Source organism: Camelus ferus, chromosome 4 (assembly GCF_009834535.1).
Source record: "Camelus ferus isolate YT-003-E chromosome 4, BCGSAC_Cfer_1.0, whole genome shotgun sequence".
Classification (NCBI taxonomy): Eukaryota; Metazoa; Chordata; class Mammalia; order Artiodactyla; family Camelidae; genus Camelus; species Camelus ferus.
This window is the reverse complement of record NC_045699.1, coordinates 53,688,266-53,709,442: the sequence shown is the minus strand read 5'-3', so window position 1 is coordinate 53,709,442 and position 21,177 is coordinate 53,688,266. Positions and strand designations below refer to the sequence as shown.

General features: G+C 39.6%; 1 protein-coding gene across 3 annotated transcripts in view; it reads left to right on the top strand.

Moving 5' to 3' along the window:
* Positions 1-21,177, top strand: part of TMEM245 (transmembrane protein 245) — a 79,900-nt gene that overhangs the window by 51,476 nt on the left and 7,247 nt on the right. For 2 of the 3 annotated variants that reach the window (XM_014555926.2, XM_032478142.1), the window contains 3 exons: positions 11,538-11,638; positions 12,499-12,673; positions 18,566-18,760. In XM_014555926.2, the coding sequence (XP_014411412.2) occupies positions 11,538-11,638; positions 12,499-12,673; positions 18,566-18,760 (471 nt within the window). Of the gene's footprint in view, positions 1-11,537; positions 11,639-12,498; positions 12,674-18,565; positions 18,761-21,177 lie in introns of those variants that run through there. The other variant, XM_032478143.1, reaches the window with a different exon arrangement.

Genomic DNA, 21,177 nt, shown 5'->3' with positions numbered 1-21,177 from the left:
GTCTCAGTGTCCTGCTCTCAAGCTTGTGTCGTATAGAATGGCCTGTCCTTGTCAGCTGCCCACCCACACGCTCTTGCTCCAGCTCCTAATCATCACATGATTTACTCGGGAAAAGCCCCTCGTGCACCACGCACGCACCTCCCCTTCTCTCAGAACCCTCCTTACATTCTCAGGAATTCTAGCTTTGCTCAGGGGGAGAATAGCTGGCTTCCCTGTTTCTTCCTCTCTCCCTCTGGAGCCGGGCTATGCCCTCTGTGAGGGGTAGTTTGGATACTAGAAAGGCAAGTTTTTTGGTTATCTCCAGGTCGTAGGATCTGTGTGCATTGCAGGTTCGTGTCTTCTGGGGTCCGTGTGTTTTAGGCTTCCCCTTCTTCTTTTTCCTCTCCATCATCTCAGGTAGGGGGAGGCCTTTTACAGCCCTATCTCAGCTCCTTCCCCAACCCTTGTCCCTCATTGCTCTTAACTCATTAGTGAGGCTCTACGACATTTTTCCTTGTTATGAACAGCTACTCAAATTAAATCCTCATGTCATCCAGTAGTGCTCCTTTTTCTAACAAGTTGTTAGGCAGTCTAAAGCTTCTATGGAATAGTGAACTTATGGCTGACATTTCTGTTGCCACATACTTTTAAGAAAATGGTAATTGCTTGGAACTAGTCTTCACAGAAATCTTGATTTGACCTGATACTTCTGTCTCACTGATTCTGCCTTATTTTTCCACTGTGTTCATGTAACAGCTAGTGAGGGATACCACCTTGATCTTTAGAAAATCCTTGGTTACATTCAAATAGCATGCATGCACCTAAGCTGTATTTTCTCTGAAGTCTTGCTGGGTTTTCTCCCTTTTTCCTACTAACCTCTATTGGATAGCAAGTGGGATTTAAAAAAAAAAAAAAAGCAAGCTCTTATCCCCTGTGTTGCTCTTAGGTGTCCACGTGGGGCCATACGTAAAGATTCCACTTTTGGCAGGATATTATCTAATGTAACAGCTTTCAGGGTGAAGTTACCTTCAGGGAAGATGCTTGCTGGCTTTACTATCCCTTCTAAGCCTGTGTGACCTTTCGTTATCATCTTTATTAATCTAGCACTAGATTCGTTTATCTAAGGGACATCTGTCTGACTCAAAAAGGATTATGCACATGCTTTACCAAAAAGGAAAAATAACTTTCTATCTTCCCAATAGGATAAACTATTGAATAAACATATCACAGGCTGCTGTAATCCTCCAGTCAGTGTTACTTAAGCAAAGTCTTATTACAGAAAAATATCTTCCTTCTCCATAAAGAAATTCAAGAAAGACACTTAATTTTCCTGAAGTAACCTTTATTAGCTCTGCTGACCATCCTCTAAATGTCTGTCGTTGAGTCATCTTTTTTTTCATACCAAATAGGTTTGTTTTAAACCTTATTTTTTAATGTTGTGGTTGCTTGGAATTGGAAAGCAGAGCTGTGATTTGCACCGAGGTCCAGCTGATTGAGAGCACACATCCTTCTGGTATACCAAGATGCCTTCTTCCAGGAGGAGCTGGTTGGGGCAGAAAATGTTGAATTAAATTTGTAGAACTGTTGAGACTATTCAAACGGACACATGAAGTAGGCAACTAAAAGTTTAAGTCTTGGGTTCAGGAGGGAATTTGATGCTAGAGTGCAGTCATCTACAGAGAGGTGAGGAAATAGATTTTTTTTTGTAAATTTGCCTTATCTCCTTGGGATTGTGCACACTAATGATGTGCTGTAACAGTAGTCCATGTCTTGGTTCCACGGTATACTTGTACAAAACTATTCATTTTACCATCTTATTTTCAATACAGAAAAAAAATTAACAACCCTGAATACCAGAACTATAATCCTAATTGTTCTCAAAACCGATAGCTTTTTGTGAGTCTGAAAAATATGGTACAGACTAGATAACTTGACATAGACTGGGCCATTTTTCTAACCACAGCTATATCAAGTTTTATAAATCATAGATCATAATTCAAGATGATTTTTAGCAGTCTAAGTGCTTTTTTATCTATTTCTTTACTGACTCAAACTCCAGACTTAAAATATATAGTTTTTCATAGACGCCTCTGAAGAATATTCTCATATATATAAGATAACAGTGAGTTTTAGTTCTGTGAGCTCTTTCTTGTCAGTCTTTTCATTCTGAAGGATTGTGTTCAAGATGGACTATTTCTTCACAGAGAAAGATTTTAAGAGGAAAAATATTATACAAATGACTGTGAAAGTATTATTGTAATGTCCTGAGAGTTCAGTGTAGGCTGTAAACTGTCGGTGACGTCAGATTTTATATCAGTCCATTAGTCATCAGTGTTGCAGTTAAGTGGAAATTATTAAACTGATTTATATGATCCGTTAATAAGTTAAAAGTCGACTGGAAATTGAGAGTTAACTGCATGTCCAGACAGTGAAAGTGTCTTTGTTCTTCAAGCTTTGCCTTCTGAAGTATGTGGCTACTTGATAATCAGTGTCTCATTGAATTTCTGGACCTTAGTTGTTATTCTCCATTCTGAATAAGTATTCTTCTAAACTGAATACATTTGTGACTGGGTTTTCATTTCATGAACTTTTGAGTTAGTGGCATGCTTCCCTTACCCGCAAACCATGTTCCTTCCCTTAGAGCATGTTGTGTCCCGAATGTTTGCATCACACCCTTCTTCCCCGATGCTCCATTCTGCTTGCTCTGGTGGAGATATTGCACATTACTAAGTTGCATGTTGTCACGGCCTCAGTGCAATTTAGTGTGTGTGATATTTTCACATGAGTGCATGCACACGGCTATGGCTCTTGTTTGTGGAATTACAGCTTTTCAGGGTCGGAGGGTGGGAGTCCTGCTGATGAATTAGATGGGAGAATGGATGTACCGTGAGATTTTTCATTTGGAAAATGAACAGGCTTCCCACCTCTCCCCACAGTTTTGCAGAATTAAAAGTATTTGGGTTAAAATAAGTCAATGCTGATCATTTAGTAAATCAGTGTTTCCAGTTTTTACTTTGAGCGAGTTAAATATTCTTTGGGAAGAAGTTCTTAACGAATTTAAGGTTATAAACATCATTTGTTAAAGTTAAAATGAATAAGGAAGATTTTAAAGCTGTAAGAAAGTATGTTTTCATTTATTTGAAGAGATATCTCTGCTAACACAGAAATTGAGAGGCAGAATCTCTTATGCATATTTGGGAGAACTAAATTAAAATAGACTTAAATAATAAATTAGCTAGAGTTCTTAAATAATAACCAAGTTAGTAAATATAATACACTTTTGACCTACTTGATTAAAGGTTAATCTAATAAACCTAAACCTTTGCTTCGAGTTTCCAAGGGAAATGACCTTAAAACTTTTTGTCTTACATTTAGTTTCTCATTGTGGCACTTTAAAAATCGCTTAATTCATTTTAATAGGCTTATAATAGAATTAGTGCTGAGATACAAATGTTTGTTCTTTGCCTAGTTGAAAAAGGCTCTTGTTGATTTTTTTAGTTAGCATTCAAGTAAGTGTCCATGATCGGTAGGCGTTGTCAAAGATCTAAAACCATGCATTAATTCTGTAAAAATACTGAATTAATATTTACTACTGTCAAGGACACCACATAACTTAATATGATGCCACTGTCGTACGCTTGTGTGTGTGACTCACTGTTACTTCCAGTGGGGACAGGAGGGTTCCGTGGAAGCCTCAGCTCCTTGTGCCCCTCAGCAGAATGCTGTGTCTGCCTGCACAGTGTGGCCATTCCCCTCTGGAATGGGAAATGCAGTGTCAACCAGGTTTCTGTACATTTTACTGTGGGGCTGGGTCCCTGGAGTGGCTGGTGAGTTGGGAAAGGGAGGGAGATGTAACTTCTCAGGAAAGGTTAGGTAGTAGTAATGCAGGGAGCTGGCGGATCCTAGTCCTGATGGGTCATTTTATGTGCTGTGTCTCCGGAGCTGGCCTGCCCTCTCCAGCAGCCCACCCTCCACCTGAGGTGCAGCACGCTGCAGTGAGGGTTCAACTCCTGTTGTTCCACGTCAGTAATAATCACTGTTGTTCCCTGGGAAGTGATGGTCTCATAGTCGTCTTATTTGACCTTTAGAAGGAAGAGAGGGCAGAACCAGTGTAAGGAAATGTGGGAGTAGGCACAGTTTGCTTGTGGACTCTTTACTCTCCTCTTCTTTCTTTGTCTTTAGACTGTGCTTCCTACTTGTTTGCAGTCTAGGGTCCTGTGTACCCTGAAGGCACAGAGCTTCTCGACTTTGGTTTATCATCCCCCTCACCCCTTGCTTCAAAGCTGATTCCATTAAAAGCAGGTCATCTGATCAAATCCTGAGCTGTCTGGATAGTTGTCTCTCACTCAGTTTGGAAGAGTAACACAAACACTCTTTTGATCAGAAATGAGAGAGGGCTGAAAGCTGAGGTAAAAATTAGGAAACTTGTGAAAAAAGTGACACCTTCATCTTAGAGTTTATAAACGATAATGACAGAGGACTAGTTATGAATTAAAATCCTAACCAGCCATTTGAATTCAGTTCAGGCCTCTTGTACAAAGGAGTTACATATATAGTTGTGTAAATGAGGCATGGACACACACACCTGTAAGTGTCATGTAGTATGAATATACAGTAGTGTTTATCAGGGAACAACTTAGACAAAAGGCTGATTGTGAATAAAACTCCCAAGTTCATCCACAGAGAGGTTTGCTTAGGTGATGCCTGACTGGATGGGATGCACCGTGGCCTGCCTTGCAGTCGAGGGGAGCCCTGTCGTGTAAGGGTCCACGTGCGGCACGGGGTGGGGGAGCATCTAAAGGACTGTCTCTGAGTGAGGACGCGGCCTTGTTAGAAAAGGGGGAGCCTGCCAGCTCAGGGGCTGGTGTCAGTCTCGTCACTGTGCTAAATCAGGCCTGCTGAGTCGGTTGACCGAGCTGCCAAAAGAGGGGAGGAAAGGAGCTTCCTGAGCCTTCTGAATTTGATTCTCTTCAATTGCTGAGTGCTGGGAAAGCCTGGAGATGTAGGCAGAGAACACCTGTCAGTAATCTTTAAAAGAGTCACCAAAAAAGGTCCTAGAAGACAGAGCACAGGCAGATATTCTTCTGTTCAGAAGAGAGAATTGAGGTGGAGTGTGGAGGAAGACTGTGTGTTAACATTCATTTTAGACTGGTGAACTTGATACAGGTTGGTCTTCTGTAAATTTCTACAGTTGGTGCTTGATCATATGGTTATGAGCAGTTACAAAGGGAAGGGTGATTCCTGACAGCACCCAGCACAAGTCATACACTTCCACCTTTAGAAAATGCCACTCAGTGCTTTTGTGATTTTTATAAGAGGTTTGATGAAGTGTAGGTAATGTCTTTGACGGCAAGACAGGAATCTGAGTATCCAAAAAGTGTACGTTTATGGTTGATATCAATGAGCAAATCGAATGAGAGGATGCTCTTTCGTTGGTATTATTGTGAGGAATATTCTTGCACTGATTAAGCTAATGATTTCTGGTAACCTGTTCAAACTGTATTGTGCACACCATTAGTTATGTGCCAGAAGGGGTTTTATTTGATTGCAAGAGTGACTTACTCCTAGCGGTCTCTGAATTTTAGGTTCCAAAGAACCTGAGATGAATGATTATATAGTCAGAATTTTGGATGATTACTCATATAGCCTGATCAGTAATTTACAATTTAAAACAAGTGACACAAAACTTTGTGGTGTGTTACTTGCATTCTCAGCATTGCCATACCCTGCACTTCTTGAGCACAAAGCACAATATGGTCCCAAAAACGGGAAGGAGAAAAGAGAAACTCACTGTGTGTGTTATTTTTAGCCTTACTACAATACTGATTGGTAACCATGACATGGTTATAGCATCCTCTTAACTGAGTGCTTACTGTGCACTAGGCACTAAGCTTAGCACTTTGATTGCATTATTAATCTCTGTAAAAACACTATGAGGTGAATGCCATTATCGCTGTTTTACAGTTGAGGAAAGTGATACTCAGAGACATTTTATGGTTTTCAAGATCTCGTCGCCAGTAAGTGACAGACTGGAATTCCAGAGCCCTTGACGACAAAGCCAGAACTATTTCAGGTCGTGTGGCTCCCCGTTTCCCTGTTATTTCTGCTGAATCCACGTCCTTCTAGTTCTCCTTCCTTAATCGTTCTGCTTCATTTACTGCATTCTTTTGTCCTTCCTCACTGCTGAGTCTTTAGTTCCCGCTGTTGTCTCTCTCAGTAGTCTCCCAGCTACTGGGCCTTTGGCCTCCAGTCTCATTCCTGCTTTCAGTCCCTCCTCTACCCTAACATTTGCTAAGTATCCACTGTGCCGGGCACCGAGTTACATGCTTTGCATTTATTATTTCATTGATTCTCTGTTAGGACCCCTTACTCATCCAGAAAAGAGACCTCTGGTGAGATATCAAGTAAATTTGTAAAACTGAGAGTGTTTTCAGTTAAAAAAAAAAGTCAAAATGAGTGCCTGCGTTATTCCAGGTGAAAAGGCAGGAACGACCCCTTAAAATTGTTGGGTCTGTCTCTGGTGAACTAACTGCAGTCCAGGCACCCAACTCACTGAAGGCCAGAGTGGAGCACAGGAGTTCTCCGTGTCGTTACGCCAACAGGGATAGGTGCACACACTGTGAGCACGCACTGTCTCGTCTCATCTCTCACCCTGCATTGCCCACCGTCCCCATGTCCTACTTCTGTTTCCCAGAACACTTCACTCCAGTAGGGTGAATAGGACCCCAGTTTGTCTCAGTGGGTACACTGAGCCCCGATCTCCTTTTGGAAGTGGTCAGTTAGGCTAGCCATTATTGAAGAAGGGCCCTCTCCAGGACCAGATGCGGGCTGTCATGCAGCTGCCCAGGCTTCTGTTGGGTGGTCTCCGGGCTTTGAGGACCATTAAGTACCTGACTGACCTGCATGAGAATATCTTAGTAATATATAATAGAAATTTGAACACCAAAAAACAAATATTCACCCAGCATCTTGGCCTTCAGTGAGCTGGGTGCCTGGGTTGGGAGTTAGTGCACCAGAATGATCCAGTGCGTAGATCAAAACAGTTTCCAAAAGGATTTTCTTGCCTTTTAACTGTGAATGGCTTGGGTTTTCTTCACCCTCATTTTAATCTTTTTTTTTTTCTTTTAAAAAAAAATTACTGCACTTCCAATTTAACCTTTTTAACCTGATTTTTGAACCAGGAGTCTTCTTTCCTGCATGGTTGAGGGAACCCAACAGGGAATCGGTGAAATAACATATGTAAGGCAAGTAACACAGTGCTTGGCACTTAGTGGATTGTATTAGTTTCCAGTTGCTGTGTAACAAGTTACCATGAACTTCGTAGCTTAGACAACATAGATTTTAAATTTTATAGCTCTGGAGGTCAGAAGTACTACTCAAGGTATCAGCCAGGCTGTGTTCTTTCTGGAGGGTTTAGGGGAGAAGATGTTTCTTTGCCTTCTCCAGCTTCTAGAGGCTGCCTACATTTCTTGGCTGTGGTCCCTTCCTCTGTCTTCAAGGCCAGCAGCATGGCATCTGCAAATCTCTCTGTTTCTCTGAATTCTACCTCCCTGACACCAACTCTCCTGCCTTTCTTTTTTTATACATTTTTCAAAAACATTGAGATAAAATTCACATATGTAAAAATCACTATGAAGTATACAATTCAGTGGTTTTTAGTGTACTCACAATTAGTGCAGCCGTCACCACTATCTAGTATCAAAACTGCCTCCTGCTTGTGAAGACTTTTGTGATTACATTGGAACTACCCAATAATCCAAGATAATCCCCCCACCTCAGGGTTAACTTAATCACATCTGGAAAATCCCTTTTGTCGTGTAAGGTGACATTCATAGGTTCTGGGCACTAGGATGCAGACTTTATTGTGGGGCTATTATTCAGGCTACCACAATGGGTACTTAGCGAATGATAGTTTCTCTTTCCCCTTACATTCTCAATTCAGATACATTAAGGTCCTGAGACACAAACTTCAAGAGTCTCCGTCATCATCAAAATCCTCTGAGCGCTGATCAGGTTATACTGATCTCAGAAAATCTGATAAAAATAGCTCCAGTGATGGCTCCTGTTTATGGAGCACCTGGTGTGCACCTCCTCAGTTACCGGGGGCTTCAGATGCGTTGTCGTTTAGCTTTTCATGAGTTGAATTGCTCTTTCTGCCAATATCCACCCACATAATACTGTAAATACGAAGTTGAGCCTTACACGTTCAGGAGATGTCGTATAATGTAGCAGGCAGTAACTTCTGGCTAGGCGTCCATGGATTATAGGTTTTCTGTGAATTGAAAGGTAAAATTGCTAGTGTTTCTTAAGAAGTTAAACAGATACCATGTGACCCAGCATCTCCACACCAAGGTGTTTACTGAAAAGCAGTGAAAGCATGTCTAAAACTTGTGCTTACCTGTTCATAGCAGCATGATTCACAATAGACCCAAACTGGGAACGGCCCAAATGCCCATCAGTTGTTGAGTGGGTAAACAAATGGTGGTGTCCCTACAATGGAATACTACTCTGCAGTTAAAAAGGAACAAACCACTATGTGGATGATCCCTCAAAAGCAGTGAACTAGGTGAAAGAAACCAGTCACAAAAAGCTAAATAATGCCTGCGGGACTGTACTTGACACTGCTGAACTGTACAGTTAAAAAAGGTTAAATGGTAAGTTTCATGTTATGTATATTTTATGAAAAATTTTTAAAAGAAATGTAGTGTATGATTTCGTTAATATGAAATTCTAGAAAAGGCAAAACTGTAGTGACAAAGTATATCTCGTGGCTGTCAGAGCCCAGAGTTGAGGGAGGGATTCACTATAAGAGAGCATGAGGAAACGTTTTAGATAATGGAAATGCTCTATATTTTGATTCTAGTAGCAGTTACGCAGCTGTATACATGTGTCAGAATTTTCTGAATTATACACATAAAGTTGGTGAGTTTTATTGTTTGTAAATTAGAGTTCAATAAAGCTGATACAGAAAAAAGAGGAAAGAAAAAATGGCTAGGAATTTGAAGGAGTTAAAAAAATTGTCTTAGTACACTGTTATAAGATTTTTCTCTGCTTTTTTATAAAGCTGTGTGCCGGAGCATAAGTAGTAAGACGGGGGGGCTATATTGTCTTTCTCTCCCTCAGTGGGATACGGGAAAACGTTCATAGTTACTGCAAACAATAGATAGTGCATTTAGGGACCACAAACTTACTTAAAAGTTGCCTTAGTGAGAATATTACCAGCAGTCAGTATTCCCAGGGGTAGATGAAAGAAGACTGTGCTATTTCTTACAGTGGTCCTTTTTAGATTGACCTTTGCGTATTTGCCACTTATTTGTGATTCAGTAGTGATAATTCCATTGCACTTTGATGTCAACTTATTTTTGGCTTAAAAATTTTTAAATACCGTAAGTTTGATCAAAGTACCACAACTGTGTCTTTTCTCACTGATTCCCACCCCCACCACCCATTCTAGTCAGATTCTATAGTTTTTTTCTTAGACTTTATTCTCATTAATCTCTCCATGGTATATATTATTATTCCCTCATTCTCAAAAGCTTCCTTCTCCCATGGTTTCTGGTAATAGTATACTCTGGTGATTTTCTTCCTGCCAGGGAAATGATTTCATTATCTGTTTGGCTGTTTTTTTTTGTTTTTTTTTTAATATTTAAAAACATTACCTGTGTCTTCCTTTTTCTTTGATATTTGAGTGTAAAATGATATGCCACATGGCTACATAAAATAGATCACTTGCAAAGGGTTTAGTGGATGCATTTGCCCTGTGGACAAAGGAGTCTGTTTGCAAAAGAAATTTTGCTCAAATTTTTTAAAATAAAATGATGTTTCAGAAATCGAAAAATAATTTCGCTCAAAATTTTTTAAATAAAGTGATGTTTCAGAAATTGAAAAATAATTTCTAATGAGAAAATTTGATTAAGTAGATACCCAATAAACTATTATGATACATTTTTTTGTTCTGCCTAAAGCAAATATGTGGCTGGTGTATCTTTGTCCTTAGGTCCCCTGTGAGAACACAGCTCACTGCCCCAGTTTTTCTAGGCTTGCCCCTTGGGATATCTTCCCCTTTCCTATGATTAGGCTTTTCTGGTACATCTCAAATCTCTTGTCCCAAGTTCTCTATTAAGCCTTGTCTCTCACTTCCAGCTACCTCCAGGGTATTTTCATCATCCTTTTTTGACTTAACATTGCCCAAACTGAACAAACTCCCTTTTCTTCCATGTCCTCTCCCACTCTGGGGTTCTCCTTGACTTTGAGATGCTGCCATTCATTCTCCCTCAGGTTTAAAACTTGAATCTCTTCTGTTCTTTTTGTCCTCCACATCTTCTATTCAGTTATTGTTCAGATCTTTTTTATTTCCTGTAGGCTGTCTTCCATCCCTTCAGTCTTTTTGATACCTCTTTAGTGTGTGTCCCTATTGTCAGAGGTCATATGGCACCTTTAAGACATTCTTGAGTAAAAGCTGCTGGTCAGTATGACAGAGTGTCACAATTTGGGGAGCCACTCTGTCACCAGATCCAGGTCTCTGAACCCTGTGAAGTGAGGGAATCATTAGGTTCCAAAGTTTGACTTTGCTCTCACAGTATACCTCTTGGGATGCTTTGAAAAAGCTTGGTGTGTCTGTTTGTGTGTACAGTGTCCCTTTGCTGCCCTAGTCTCTGCTTTTTCAATTACAGACAGCTTTTCCTTCTCATGAGTATACGAGCATGCCTCTGTGCAACCCACAGATTCCTGGTTTTTGTAATTTTGTGATACCTTGGGATAACTTAAGGTTTGCTGCCTTTGTGCTCCTTCTGAGCAGTTCCTTACTCTCCTCCTTATACAGTACCACCTTCATCTTCCAAATGAAAAGCATAAATGAAGCACCTGCGATTGCATATTTTCATGTGCTTCATTCCTATTAATCAACCGATATATGTGTCTGTTTTTACCCTCTTGTATTTTCCTCTCTGATTTTTCTTCTGCGTTAATAAAGTGGTTTTTGTTTTTTGTAAATTGTCTCCTAATGACACACGTTCTTTGATAGTGTTTAACTTACTTTGTAGGTTTGGTTCCATGGTTTAAGAAATGTGGGAACATTTTGTTAACAAGAGAAGAAAGACTGATAAAGTACCAGTTGTATTATTATCCCTCACTTGCTCTTCCCAGAGGGGAGAGCTGGCCACAGTCTGAATGTCTTAGAATTGAACTGCGTCATCAGAAATACGATACTTACACTTTTCTTTCTGTTTATTTTGGTGGTGAATGATCTGCTTCAGAAGTGAAGACTTGATGAGTTATTTTGGTGAATAGGGTACTTTAAGGTGTCTTATTTCAGTTATATTTCGATCAGAGAGAGATTTAAAGAACAGCTTCATAAATCTATTTCAAAATTTCAGTACAGGATTTTTGTGTGTGTTTCCTTGAAGTAAAACGACAACAGCATTCTCAGGCCACTGGAAAAGTGGAAGCTGTTAATCAGATTTGGAATAAAGTAGCCAGGAGCCTAGGAATACTGATTTTTCTGAATCATAATACGATGCTGTGTTTATTTACTTCCCTTTTATCTTTGGATGTTCTAGAGGGGTATTTGATGCTTCCCTCAAAATGGCTGGCTTTTATGGCTTGTACACCTGGCTGACTCATACTATATTTGGCATCAATATTGTCTTCATACCATCAGGTAACAACTGTATCATAAATTCCACTTCCTCTTTTGAAGGGACATTAACCCGTTTTACACAAACTGGGACATGTTATCTTGCTCAAGTGTAAAATACTAAATTTTGAGATTTAACCTAGTGCAGACTGAGAGCAGAAATAGGAATGTATTATGTTTATGTACTGCTGTGTCCCCAGTAGCTAGGACAGCAACAGCACTTAGGAGGCACTGCGTAAGTATTTGTTAATTGAGCACATTCTTCTGGAGGAGGGTGAGTGTGAAGTAAGAGCCTTCACCCAGCAGGGGTTCATTTTTGTTTTTGTTTTTTTAAAATACATCTCATTTTTGTTAGAAGCAAGGTAAAGAACATGCTCTTATCTGAGAGTTAGAAACTAATTTCTGGCTTGGCATTGCACTCGGTACAGATTTTTGATCAGTGTTCTCTAGTTATAGGACTCTGCAGTCGTCCCTTGGTATCTCTGGGGGAGTGGTTCCAGGACCCCCCGGGATACCAAAATCCGTGGAAGCTCAAGTCCTTTGGCCCTCTTTATCCACAGGTTCCATATCCCAGGATACGGAGAGCCAACTGTACACGTATCAGAATAACAACTGTAAGACACTAAAATTGTGTTGCTTAAGAACAGGTTCATAAAGTAGACACACATCTCAGAAAGATTTTCGTTATCTAGTTTTAAGATCTTGGACCTCATTCAACTAGCAAATTCAGTTAAATGGCATTTCATTCCCCTAAAATTTGAGTTTGTATTTGTTTGTCTTGTTTCAGTGGAAATTTTTAAGTAGTGGGAGCTAGTGCTTAGATTCTGCTGTTACTGCTTTGGTGATGACGTTAAGCTGCTTTTCTTCTTCTAATCTTTTACTAGCTTTAGCAGCGATCCTTGGAGCAGTGCCATTTCTGGGCACGTATTGGGCAGCGGTACCTGCAGTTCTGGACCTGTGGCTTACCCAAGGCTTAGGATGCAAAGCCATCTTACTGTTGGTTTTTCATCTCTTGCCAACATACTTTGTAGATACTGCCATCTATTCTGATATATCAGGGTAAGTATTCCACAAAACTTCTGAAGTAGGTGGTGAATCATCCAGGAATTTCTGCGCCCTTTTTAAAGAAGTTTTTTTTTTTTGGAGGGGGGGTTGGTATGGGAGAAAGGACAGGTGGTAGGCTTTTTTCAGTGAAATAATCTTTTGTAATCCCACTGATATAATCAAAGATTAATTAATACCATTTGCAAGATATGCTATTTAGTTACTATATAAGTATTATTTATAATATATGAGACCATGGGTTAAAACAAATGTGTGATTAATCCTCTGGTTTAGTGACATTTAACCTAGGAAAAAAGTATTACTGTGTACTTTCAAATAAAAAATATTTTAAGTATAGTAACAAGTTAGTAGTTATTCTCAAGAACGTTGCTTTTGGAGAAAAGCATTATTAGGTTGTAGATCCGAGGATTTCCATGTAAAATCTCACCAAGTTAATGTCTGACAAGCAGTGCTTTCTTCCTTAAGATGTTATAGTGTGGTTCTTTAATGAATACAGGTGAATTTAAGGCAGAAGTCAAATTTGGCCATATAATAAGTGTCTGTCTATTTTTGTACGTTTTGATAGCCCTTTTAGAAAATCCATTAAGTAAATCAAGCTGATTATCCTTTAGTCATGTATCTAGATTTTCACATTGCTTATTAGACTCCAGAATGTGATCAGGTGTTGGTTTCATTCAGCTACTCAAATTCAGAATATGACCTACTGAAACTGTTACTAGTTAATCTGTTACGTTTTCTTTAAGTAGAGCTCATCCTCACAATCAAGGTAGTCGGGGTCTACATTTATAGGAGGAGGACCCTTCAGCTCATTTGAAATTAAGAAGAGACAAATTATATGCCTCCTTGTTTTCTTTTTAGTAAGTGAAAGTGGAGAACAAATGATAACAGAACTACTCTGAAGCCCCAGAGTTCAGAGTAAAAAGAAACGAGCAACTCCACAAGGTCGCCCTAGGGGAGCTTCTGTGCCTAAAATGTAAAGATACAAGGATAACAATCAGGGTGTGCTTCACTAATGTTTAACGGTTGAAATTTAAATAGTCACGGTAGTTACAGGATCTATAGTTAAGTGCTTTCCCTTCTTTACACTCTGCTGTAAATTTTATATCAAGGTTTTCAGGTAGAATTTAAGACATACATGGTTTTATCTTAATAAAATAACACCTTATTTAACCAGCATCACTAGGAAATGAAAAATTTTACATAAATTTACTTTTTTATTTTTTAATAAATTAAGCTTTTATTTAAAAACTCCCACACTTTTTTTTTTAAGCTGTAAGCATTTTGATGGAAAATTTCTTAAATGTGTTGTTTAGGGAAAATGCATATTTACGTCGCGTACGTGGAATACTGCCCCAAATCCTTTTTTTTTTTGGAGTGAGGAAGACAAATACATTACAAATATAATGTATTGGTTTCCTGAAGACTGGTTCACCTTAAATACTACTTACTGAAATTGTAATATAATGCAGGACATTCTTCCAAGGTATTTAATTACTTGCCCTTCACTAAATTTTTCTAATCATCTGTGTTTAAAAACTAGAAACAAATAAAATATGCCTTATTTCTAAGTCCCTCTTCTGTCAGTGGTCAGATGTTAACCATTTTCAGTGTTCTGTACTGCTACACTCTACAGGCATACCTCATTTTTATTGCCTTTCGCCTTATTGTGCTTCGCAGATACTGCATTTTGTTTTTGTTTTTTAACAAATTGAAGGTTTGTGGCAACCCTGTGTTGAGCAAGTCTATCAGTGCTGTTTTTCCAACAGCATTTGCTTATGTTGTATGTCTGTGTCTCACCCTGCTAATTCTCACAATAGTTCAAACTTTCTAATTATTATATTTGTTACGGTGATCAGTGATCCTTGATGTTGCCGTTATAATTGTTTTGGGGTGCTATGAACTACACCCATGTAAGATGGCATACTTAATTGATAAGTGTTACGTGTGTTGTGACTGCTCCACCGACCAGCCATTCTCTTGTCTCTCTCCCTCTCTGTGGAGCTCAACAACAATATTGAAATTATTTAGGCCAGTTAATAACCCTGCAATGGCCTCTGAGTGTTTAAGTGGAAGGAAGAGTCACACATCTCTCACCTTAAATCAGAAGCTGGAAATGATTAAGCTTAGTGAGGAAGGCAGAAAGTTGAGGTAGGCTGAAAGGCTCTTGAGCCAAAGAGTTAGCCAGGTTGTGAATGCAAAGGAAAAGTTCTTGAAGGAAGTGAAAACTGCTATTCCAGTGAACACACAAATGATGAGAAAGCAAAGCAGCCTTTTTTGCTGATGTGAAGAAAGTTTTGGTGATCTGGATGGAAGATCAAACCAGCCACAACATTCCCTTAAGCTGAAGCCTAGTCCACTGCAAGGCCCTAACGCTCTTCAATCCTGTGAAGACTGAGACAGGTGAGGAAGCTGCAGGAGAAAAGTTCACAGCTGCCAGAGGTTGCTTCATAAAGTTTAAGGTGAGAAGCCATCTCCAGAACATAAAAGTACACAGTGAAGTGCTGTGCTGATGTAGAAGCTGCAGCAAGTTGTCCAGAAGATGTAGCTAGGATAATTAATAAAAGTGGGGACACTAAACAGATTTTTCAATATAGATCAAACAGCCTTCTATTGGGAAAAGATGCCATCTAGGACTTTCAATGCCTGGCTTCAAAGTTTGAAAGTGCAGGCTGACTCTGTTGCTAGGGGCTAATGCAGCTGGTAACTTTAAGTTGAAGCCAGTGCTCATTTACCATTCCAAAAATCCTAGGGCTCTTGAGAATTGTGCTAAATCTACTCTGCTCTAAAACTGGAACAACAAAACCTGGATGACAGCATGTATGTTTACAACATGGTTTACTGAATATTTTAAGCCCATTCTTAAGACCCACTGCTCAGAAAAAAAAGATTCCTCTCAAAATACTACTGCTCACTGACAGTGTACCTGGTCAGCCAAGAGATACACAGTGAGATTAATGTTCTTTTCATGCCTGTAACACAACATCCATTCTGCAGCTCATGGATCAAGGAGTAATTTCGACTTTGAAGTCTTATTATGTAAGAAATACATTTTGTAAGCTATGCCTACTATAGATAGTGGTGCCTCTGATGGATCCAGGCAAAGTCAGTTGAAAACCTTCTGGAAAGAATTCACCATTCTAGATGCCATCAAGAGCACTCAGTGATTTGTGGTAAGAGGTCAGAGTATCAACATTAACAGGAGTTTGGAAGAAGTTGATTCCAGCCCTCCTGGATGACTTTGATTGTTTCAAGACTTCCGTGGAAGAAGTAACTGTAGATGTGGTGGAAACACCAAGAGAACTGGAATTAGAAGTAGAACCTGAACTTAAAGACTTAAATGTAAGACAAGACTCTATAAACCTCCTGGAAGAAAACACAGACAAAACATTCTTTGACGTAAATCTTAGCAATGTTCTCCTAGGACAATCTACCTAGGCGATAGAAATAAAAGCAAAAATAAACAAGTGGGACCTAATTAAACTTACAAGTTTTTGCACAGCAAAGGAAACTATAAACAAAACAAAAAGACAGCCTACAGAGTGGGAGAAAATATTTGCAAATGACGTGACTGACAGGGACTTAATTTCCAGAATATACAAACAGCACATACAACTCAATAACAAAAAAACAATGCAATCAAAAAATGGGCAGAATACCTAAACAAACGTTTCTCCAGTGAAGACATACAGATGGCCAATAGGCACATGAAAAGAATGCTGAATATCGCTAGCTATTAGAGAAATAGAAATGCAAATCAAAACTACAGTGAGGTACCACCAGTCAGAATGGCCATCATTAAGAGAAATCCACAAACAGTAAATGCTGGAAGAGGGTGTGGAGAAAAGGGAAACCCTCCTACATTATTGGTGGGAATGTAGTTTGGTGCAACCATTATGGAAAAAGTACAGCGATTCCTTAAAAAACTAAAAGTACTAAAAGCAGACTTAACCTGTGATCCAGCAATCCCATTCCTGGGCATATATCTGGAGGAGACTAATTCAAAAAGATATGTGCACCCCAGTGTTCACAGCAGTGCTGTTTACCGTAGCCAAGACATAGAAGCAGCCTAAATGTCCATCAACAGATGACTGGATAAAGAAGTTGTGGTATATTTATACAATGGAATACTACTCAGCCATAAAAAGGACAAAATAATGCCATTTGTAGCAACCTAGATAGACCTTGAGATCATCATTCTAAGTGAAGTAAGCCAAAAAGAGAAAGAAAAATATCATATCACTTATATGTGGAATCTACAAAAAAAAAAAAAAAAAGACAAATGAACCTAGTTACAAAACAGAAACATACAGACGTAGAAAACAAACTTGTGGTTACCAAAGGAGAAAGGTGGGGGTGGCTGGATAAATTGAGAGCTGGGGATTTGTAGGTACTAACTACTGTATGTAAGATAGATAAACAAGGTCCTACTGTACAGCACAGGGAACTACATTTCAATACCTTGTAATAGCCTGTAATGAAAAAGAATATGAAAAGGAATATATATGTATAACTGAATCACTATGCTGTACACCAGAAATTAATACATTATAAACTGACTATACTTCAATTAAAAAATTTTTTTAAAAAGTGGAGGCTGAAGATGTAGCTGAATTGCTGCAATCTCATGATAAAACTGTAACAGATGAGGAGCTGTTTCTAATGGGTGAGCAAAGGAAGTGGTTTCTTCTATGGAACCTATTTCCTATTTCACAGTGAAGATGCTGGGAAAATTGTTGAAATGACAATAAAGGATTTATAATACTACAGAAATTTCATTGATAAAGCAGAGGTATGGTTTGAAAGGATTGACTCCCATATTGAAAGAAGTTCTCCAGTGGGTAAAATGCTCTCAAACAGCGTTGCAGGCTACAGAAAAATCATCTGTGAAAGGAAGAATCCACTGATGGAGCAAAACTTCATTGTTGTCTTATTTTTAAGAAATATCCATAGCCACCCCAGCCTTCAGTAGCCATCCTCCTGATCAGTCAGCAGACATCAGCATCGAGGCAAGAAAAAAAGATTTCACTTGCTGAAGGCTCACATGATGGTTAGCATTTTTTCGCAATATTTAAAATTAAGGTATGTACATTGTTTTTTAGACATAATGCTATTGCACACATAGCATATTAGACTACAGTATAGGGTAAACATAATTTTTTATATGTACTGGGAAACCAAAAATTTCATGTGACTGACTTTGTTTCAATATTTGGCTTTATTATGGTGGTCTGGAACCAAACCTGCAATATCTTCGAGGTACGCCTGTGTCTTATTTCATTCCAGTTATGTATGTGATACTGTGCCAAGCTGGAGGGCGATTGTGACTCTCCTGTGAAATACAAAAAAGTCGTGGGCTTTTTAGCAGATATTTTCCTCATGGGGCCTTTTATCACTATGTGTGCTGACGTCTGTTTTAGGAGATTGCTGGAAGTCTAACCTCTGAATAGCAGGGATGTCGTTGTGCTGTTGTCATCTTTACAAAAGCCTAATTAGTTGAATTACGTGCTAAATTGTGCCCACTTAATTATTCTAGATGGAGGTAAACCTAACAGGTAACTTATCTAACCAGTCTTAAGCTAACATTAACCCACTTCAGACAGCCTTGTAGTGGGTGAGGGTACCTGTTAATGTTGCCGGCTTCACTCCTCGCTGGATGAATAAAAAAGGCACATGTCACACATGTAGGTAAGAAAATTCTTGCATCTTGATACGATTACAATTAATGTTTAGTTATCTACACTGAGGTGATCTAAAGAAAGCTGATAATGCAAGTCAAAAGGCAGGCGCATTAGTGAATGAACATTGTGTTAGAGAATGTATTTCAGATTTACTCCAAGGTTTGTGTTTGTTAAAAGCCATGAGTGATCTGTGTGCTCTTCGTTTCAGAGGGGGCCATCCTTACTTGACAGGCTTGGCTGTGGCTGGTGGCGCATATTACCTGGGCCTGGAAGGGGCAATCATTGGGCCCATACTGCTGTGCATACTTGTGGTCGCTTCCAACATCTATAGTGCCATGCTAGTGAGTCCCACGAATTCGGTGCCCACGCCAAACCAGACCCCGTGGCCCGCTCAGACTCAGCGGTGAGTTAAAGCAGAATGATTCTGAAAATGTATTTAATGAAACTATATTTCTATTTAATATTCTTTTTAAATCACCCATTTTCTGGGTGATTCTCTAATTTTATCTTATAACATCTCCTTAGAGGTTTCCATTTCCACTATCCTGTTTTTGAGGGGGTCTGATTTATATTGAGGCGCTATTTATGTAAATAAAATTTACCTTTTTTAGCATATAGGTCTGTATTTTCTGTGTTATGTAACAAATTACCAGTAACTTAGTGGCTTAAAACAACATCATTATATTAAGGTTTCCGTGGTCGAGTGTAAAGGCACAATTCAGCTGAGTCTTCTGATTAGGATCTGACAAGGCTGCTGTCAAGGTGTCAGCTCAGGCTGGGGTTTCTTCGTCTGTGGATTGGGGCCCTCTTCCAACCTTGCCTCTTGTTGGCAGAATTCATCTCATTGCAGCTGTAGAATTGAAGCTTCCAGCTCCCAGAGGCTGCCCCTTTCCATAGGCAGTTCGTAACGTGGATGTTTGCTTCTTTAAGGCCAGCAGGAGAGTATTTTTCTGACTTCTGTCTCTGACTACTAAGATCCTTTTGTAAGGGGCCCACCTGATCAGAGCTGGCCTGCTGAACATACTCTCCTCTTGATTATAGTCCATTGCCTAGGGACCTTAATTACATCTGCAAAATCCCTTCACCGTTATCATATTAACACAACATAATCACAATATCAGGTATCAGATATTTTTGACTGTTGGCTTAAGAGTGAGACCCTGACTCAGGAGCTATGGGTTGGTAATCATGTGTGTTACCATAATATAATCTACCAGGATCATTGTCCTGTGCAATCTTTGAGTCAGTGCTTTTTGGTTTCCCTTTGGGGCTGCTAAATTCCTCAGAGAAAGATCTTCTCCCTAGAAGTTGACGGCCTGGCTGCCAGCATTCTGGGAGCCAAGACAGAGAAGGACCAGACAAAGTGTAAATATTCACTTAATTTCCCACTGTCAGTGTGTACCCTCACCCCATGGCTGTTTGTTGTCCCCTAGTTCAGACGCTTTTTGTTTCACTTTCTCTAGGGAGGAAAAACCCCAAATTTTCTGCCAATGATAGGGGGCATGTGCTTGGCTGGGTGGAGGTGTGGGTGAGGCTGTTGGAGCTGTGAAGTCTTACTGCTTTTTAAGCACACTGTAAAGCAGCCCTTCAATGTTTAGTCCCCCCTTCAACTCCACTTCCAGAGTTCCTTCATATCACCAGTTTCTGAGCTTTTTGGGGAGCTTTGCTGAATAGGTACTGGCTTAGGGTTCAGCGTCTTAGGTTATGCTGGATCCTAGCAGTTGTCTGTCTGCTTTCCGCCTTCTAAAAGTGTGTTACTCTTCCCTCTTATGTTTTCTTTTCCCCACCTTTTTTTTTTTCCAGCTAGGTTTATGCCTTTAAAAAAATACTTTTACTGGCATTCTGAAGGGGTTTTAGGAGAGCCTGAGGGAAATACCCATTCAATACATCAGTATCTAGTGGGAAGTCTAACTGACTTCTTAGGTAGTAGCCAACAACGACTGCTGACATTTATTGGTACTTAGTGTGCCAAGTTCTGTGATAAAACTTTACCTGTTACCTTATTTTACTTAATCTGTCCAATGTTTCACCTGAGGTTAGGCATGGTTGTTTTCCATGTTCTGTAGATGAGGAAATCGAGGCATAGAGAGCTTAGCTTGCCTATAGTCACCCAGTAATAAGCAGGTGAGCTGGTGTGTTTCCACTAAAGGTCTTTCTTTTCCTTCTCTAACCGTCCCCCACCCCCACCTCTTGAGCTATTAAATTAGAAAAGATTTAAAGATTCACATAAACGGGTTTTTTTAAAATCTCATTGAAACTTTGGGGGAAGCAGATCCCAAAGTGTTTGCAAGGAGCAAAGGATTGTAAATGAGGAGTCACATCACATAGTCCCCATTGCTATGGAAGCAACTGTAAGATGTTAACAGCAGTCCTCTGTTCCCCCAGCCACATGTGGTCCCATTCTGCATTGCTTGTTCGTGAGAAATTCTGCCACTGTGGTTCAAAGGAACAGAATAATCGTTATGGTTTGGGAAAGAATATAGTATTTAGATGGTTTAGGTAGGACATTTACCATTTTTAGGAGTACTGTCAATGCAGTGTTTGTTCCTTTGTTTCTTCTTAATCTAGAGAGTTACAGTTTTATGAGCCCTGCTGATTAGTTAGTGCTGTGCCTCTTGATGAGGCCAGAAAGAAATTATTTCTCTATCCCTAGGTTATGGAGTTTGTTTTCCAGGAGATAATCAGAGGTTCAGTTAATTAAGATCAATGTTACTTTTGTAGGTTTTTACACACAGCCACCATCATCACCCTAAACATCTAGAGAAGATACAATGTTGGGATAGAAAACACTTAGTAACTGTTTTCTCAACTTGCTTCACT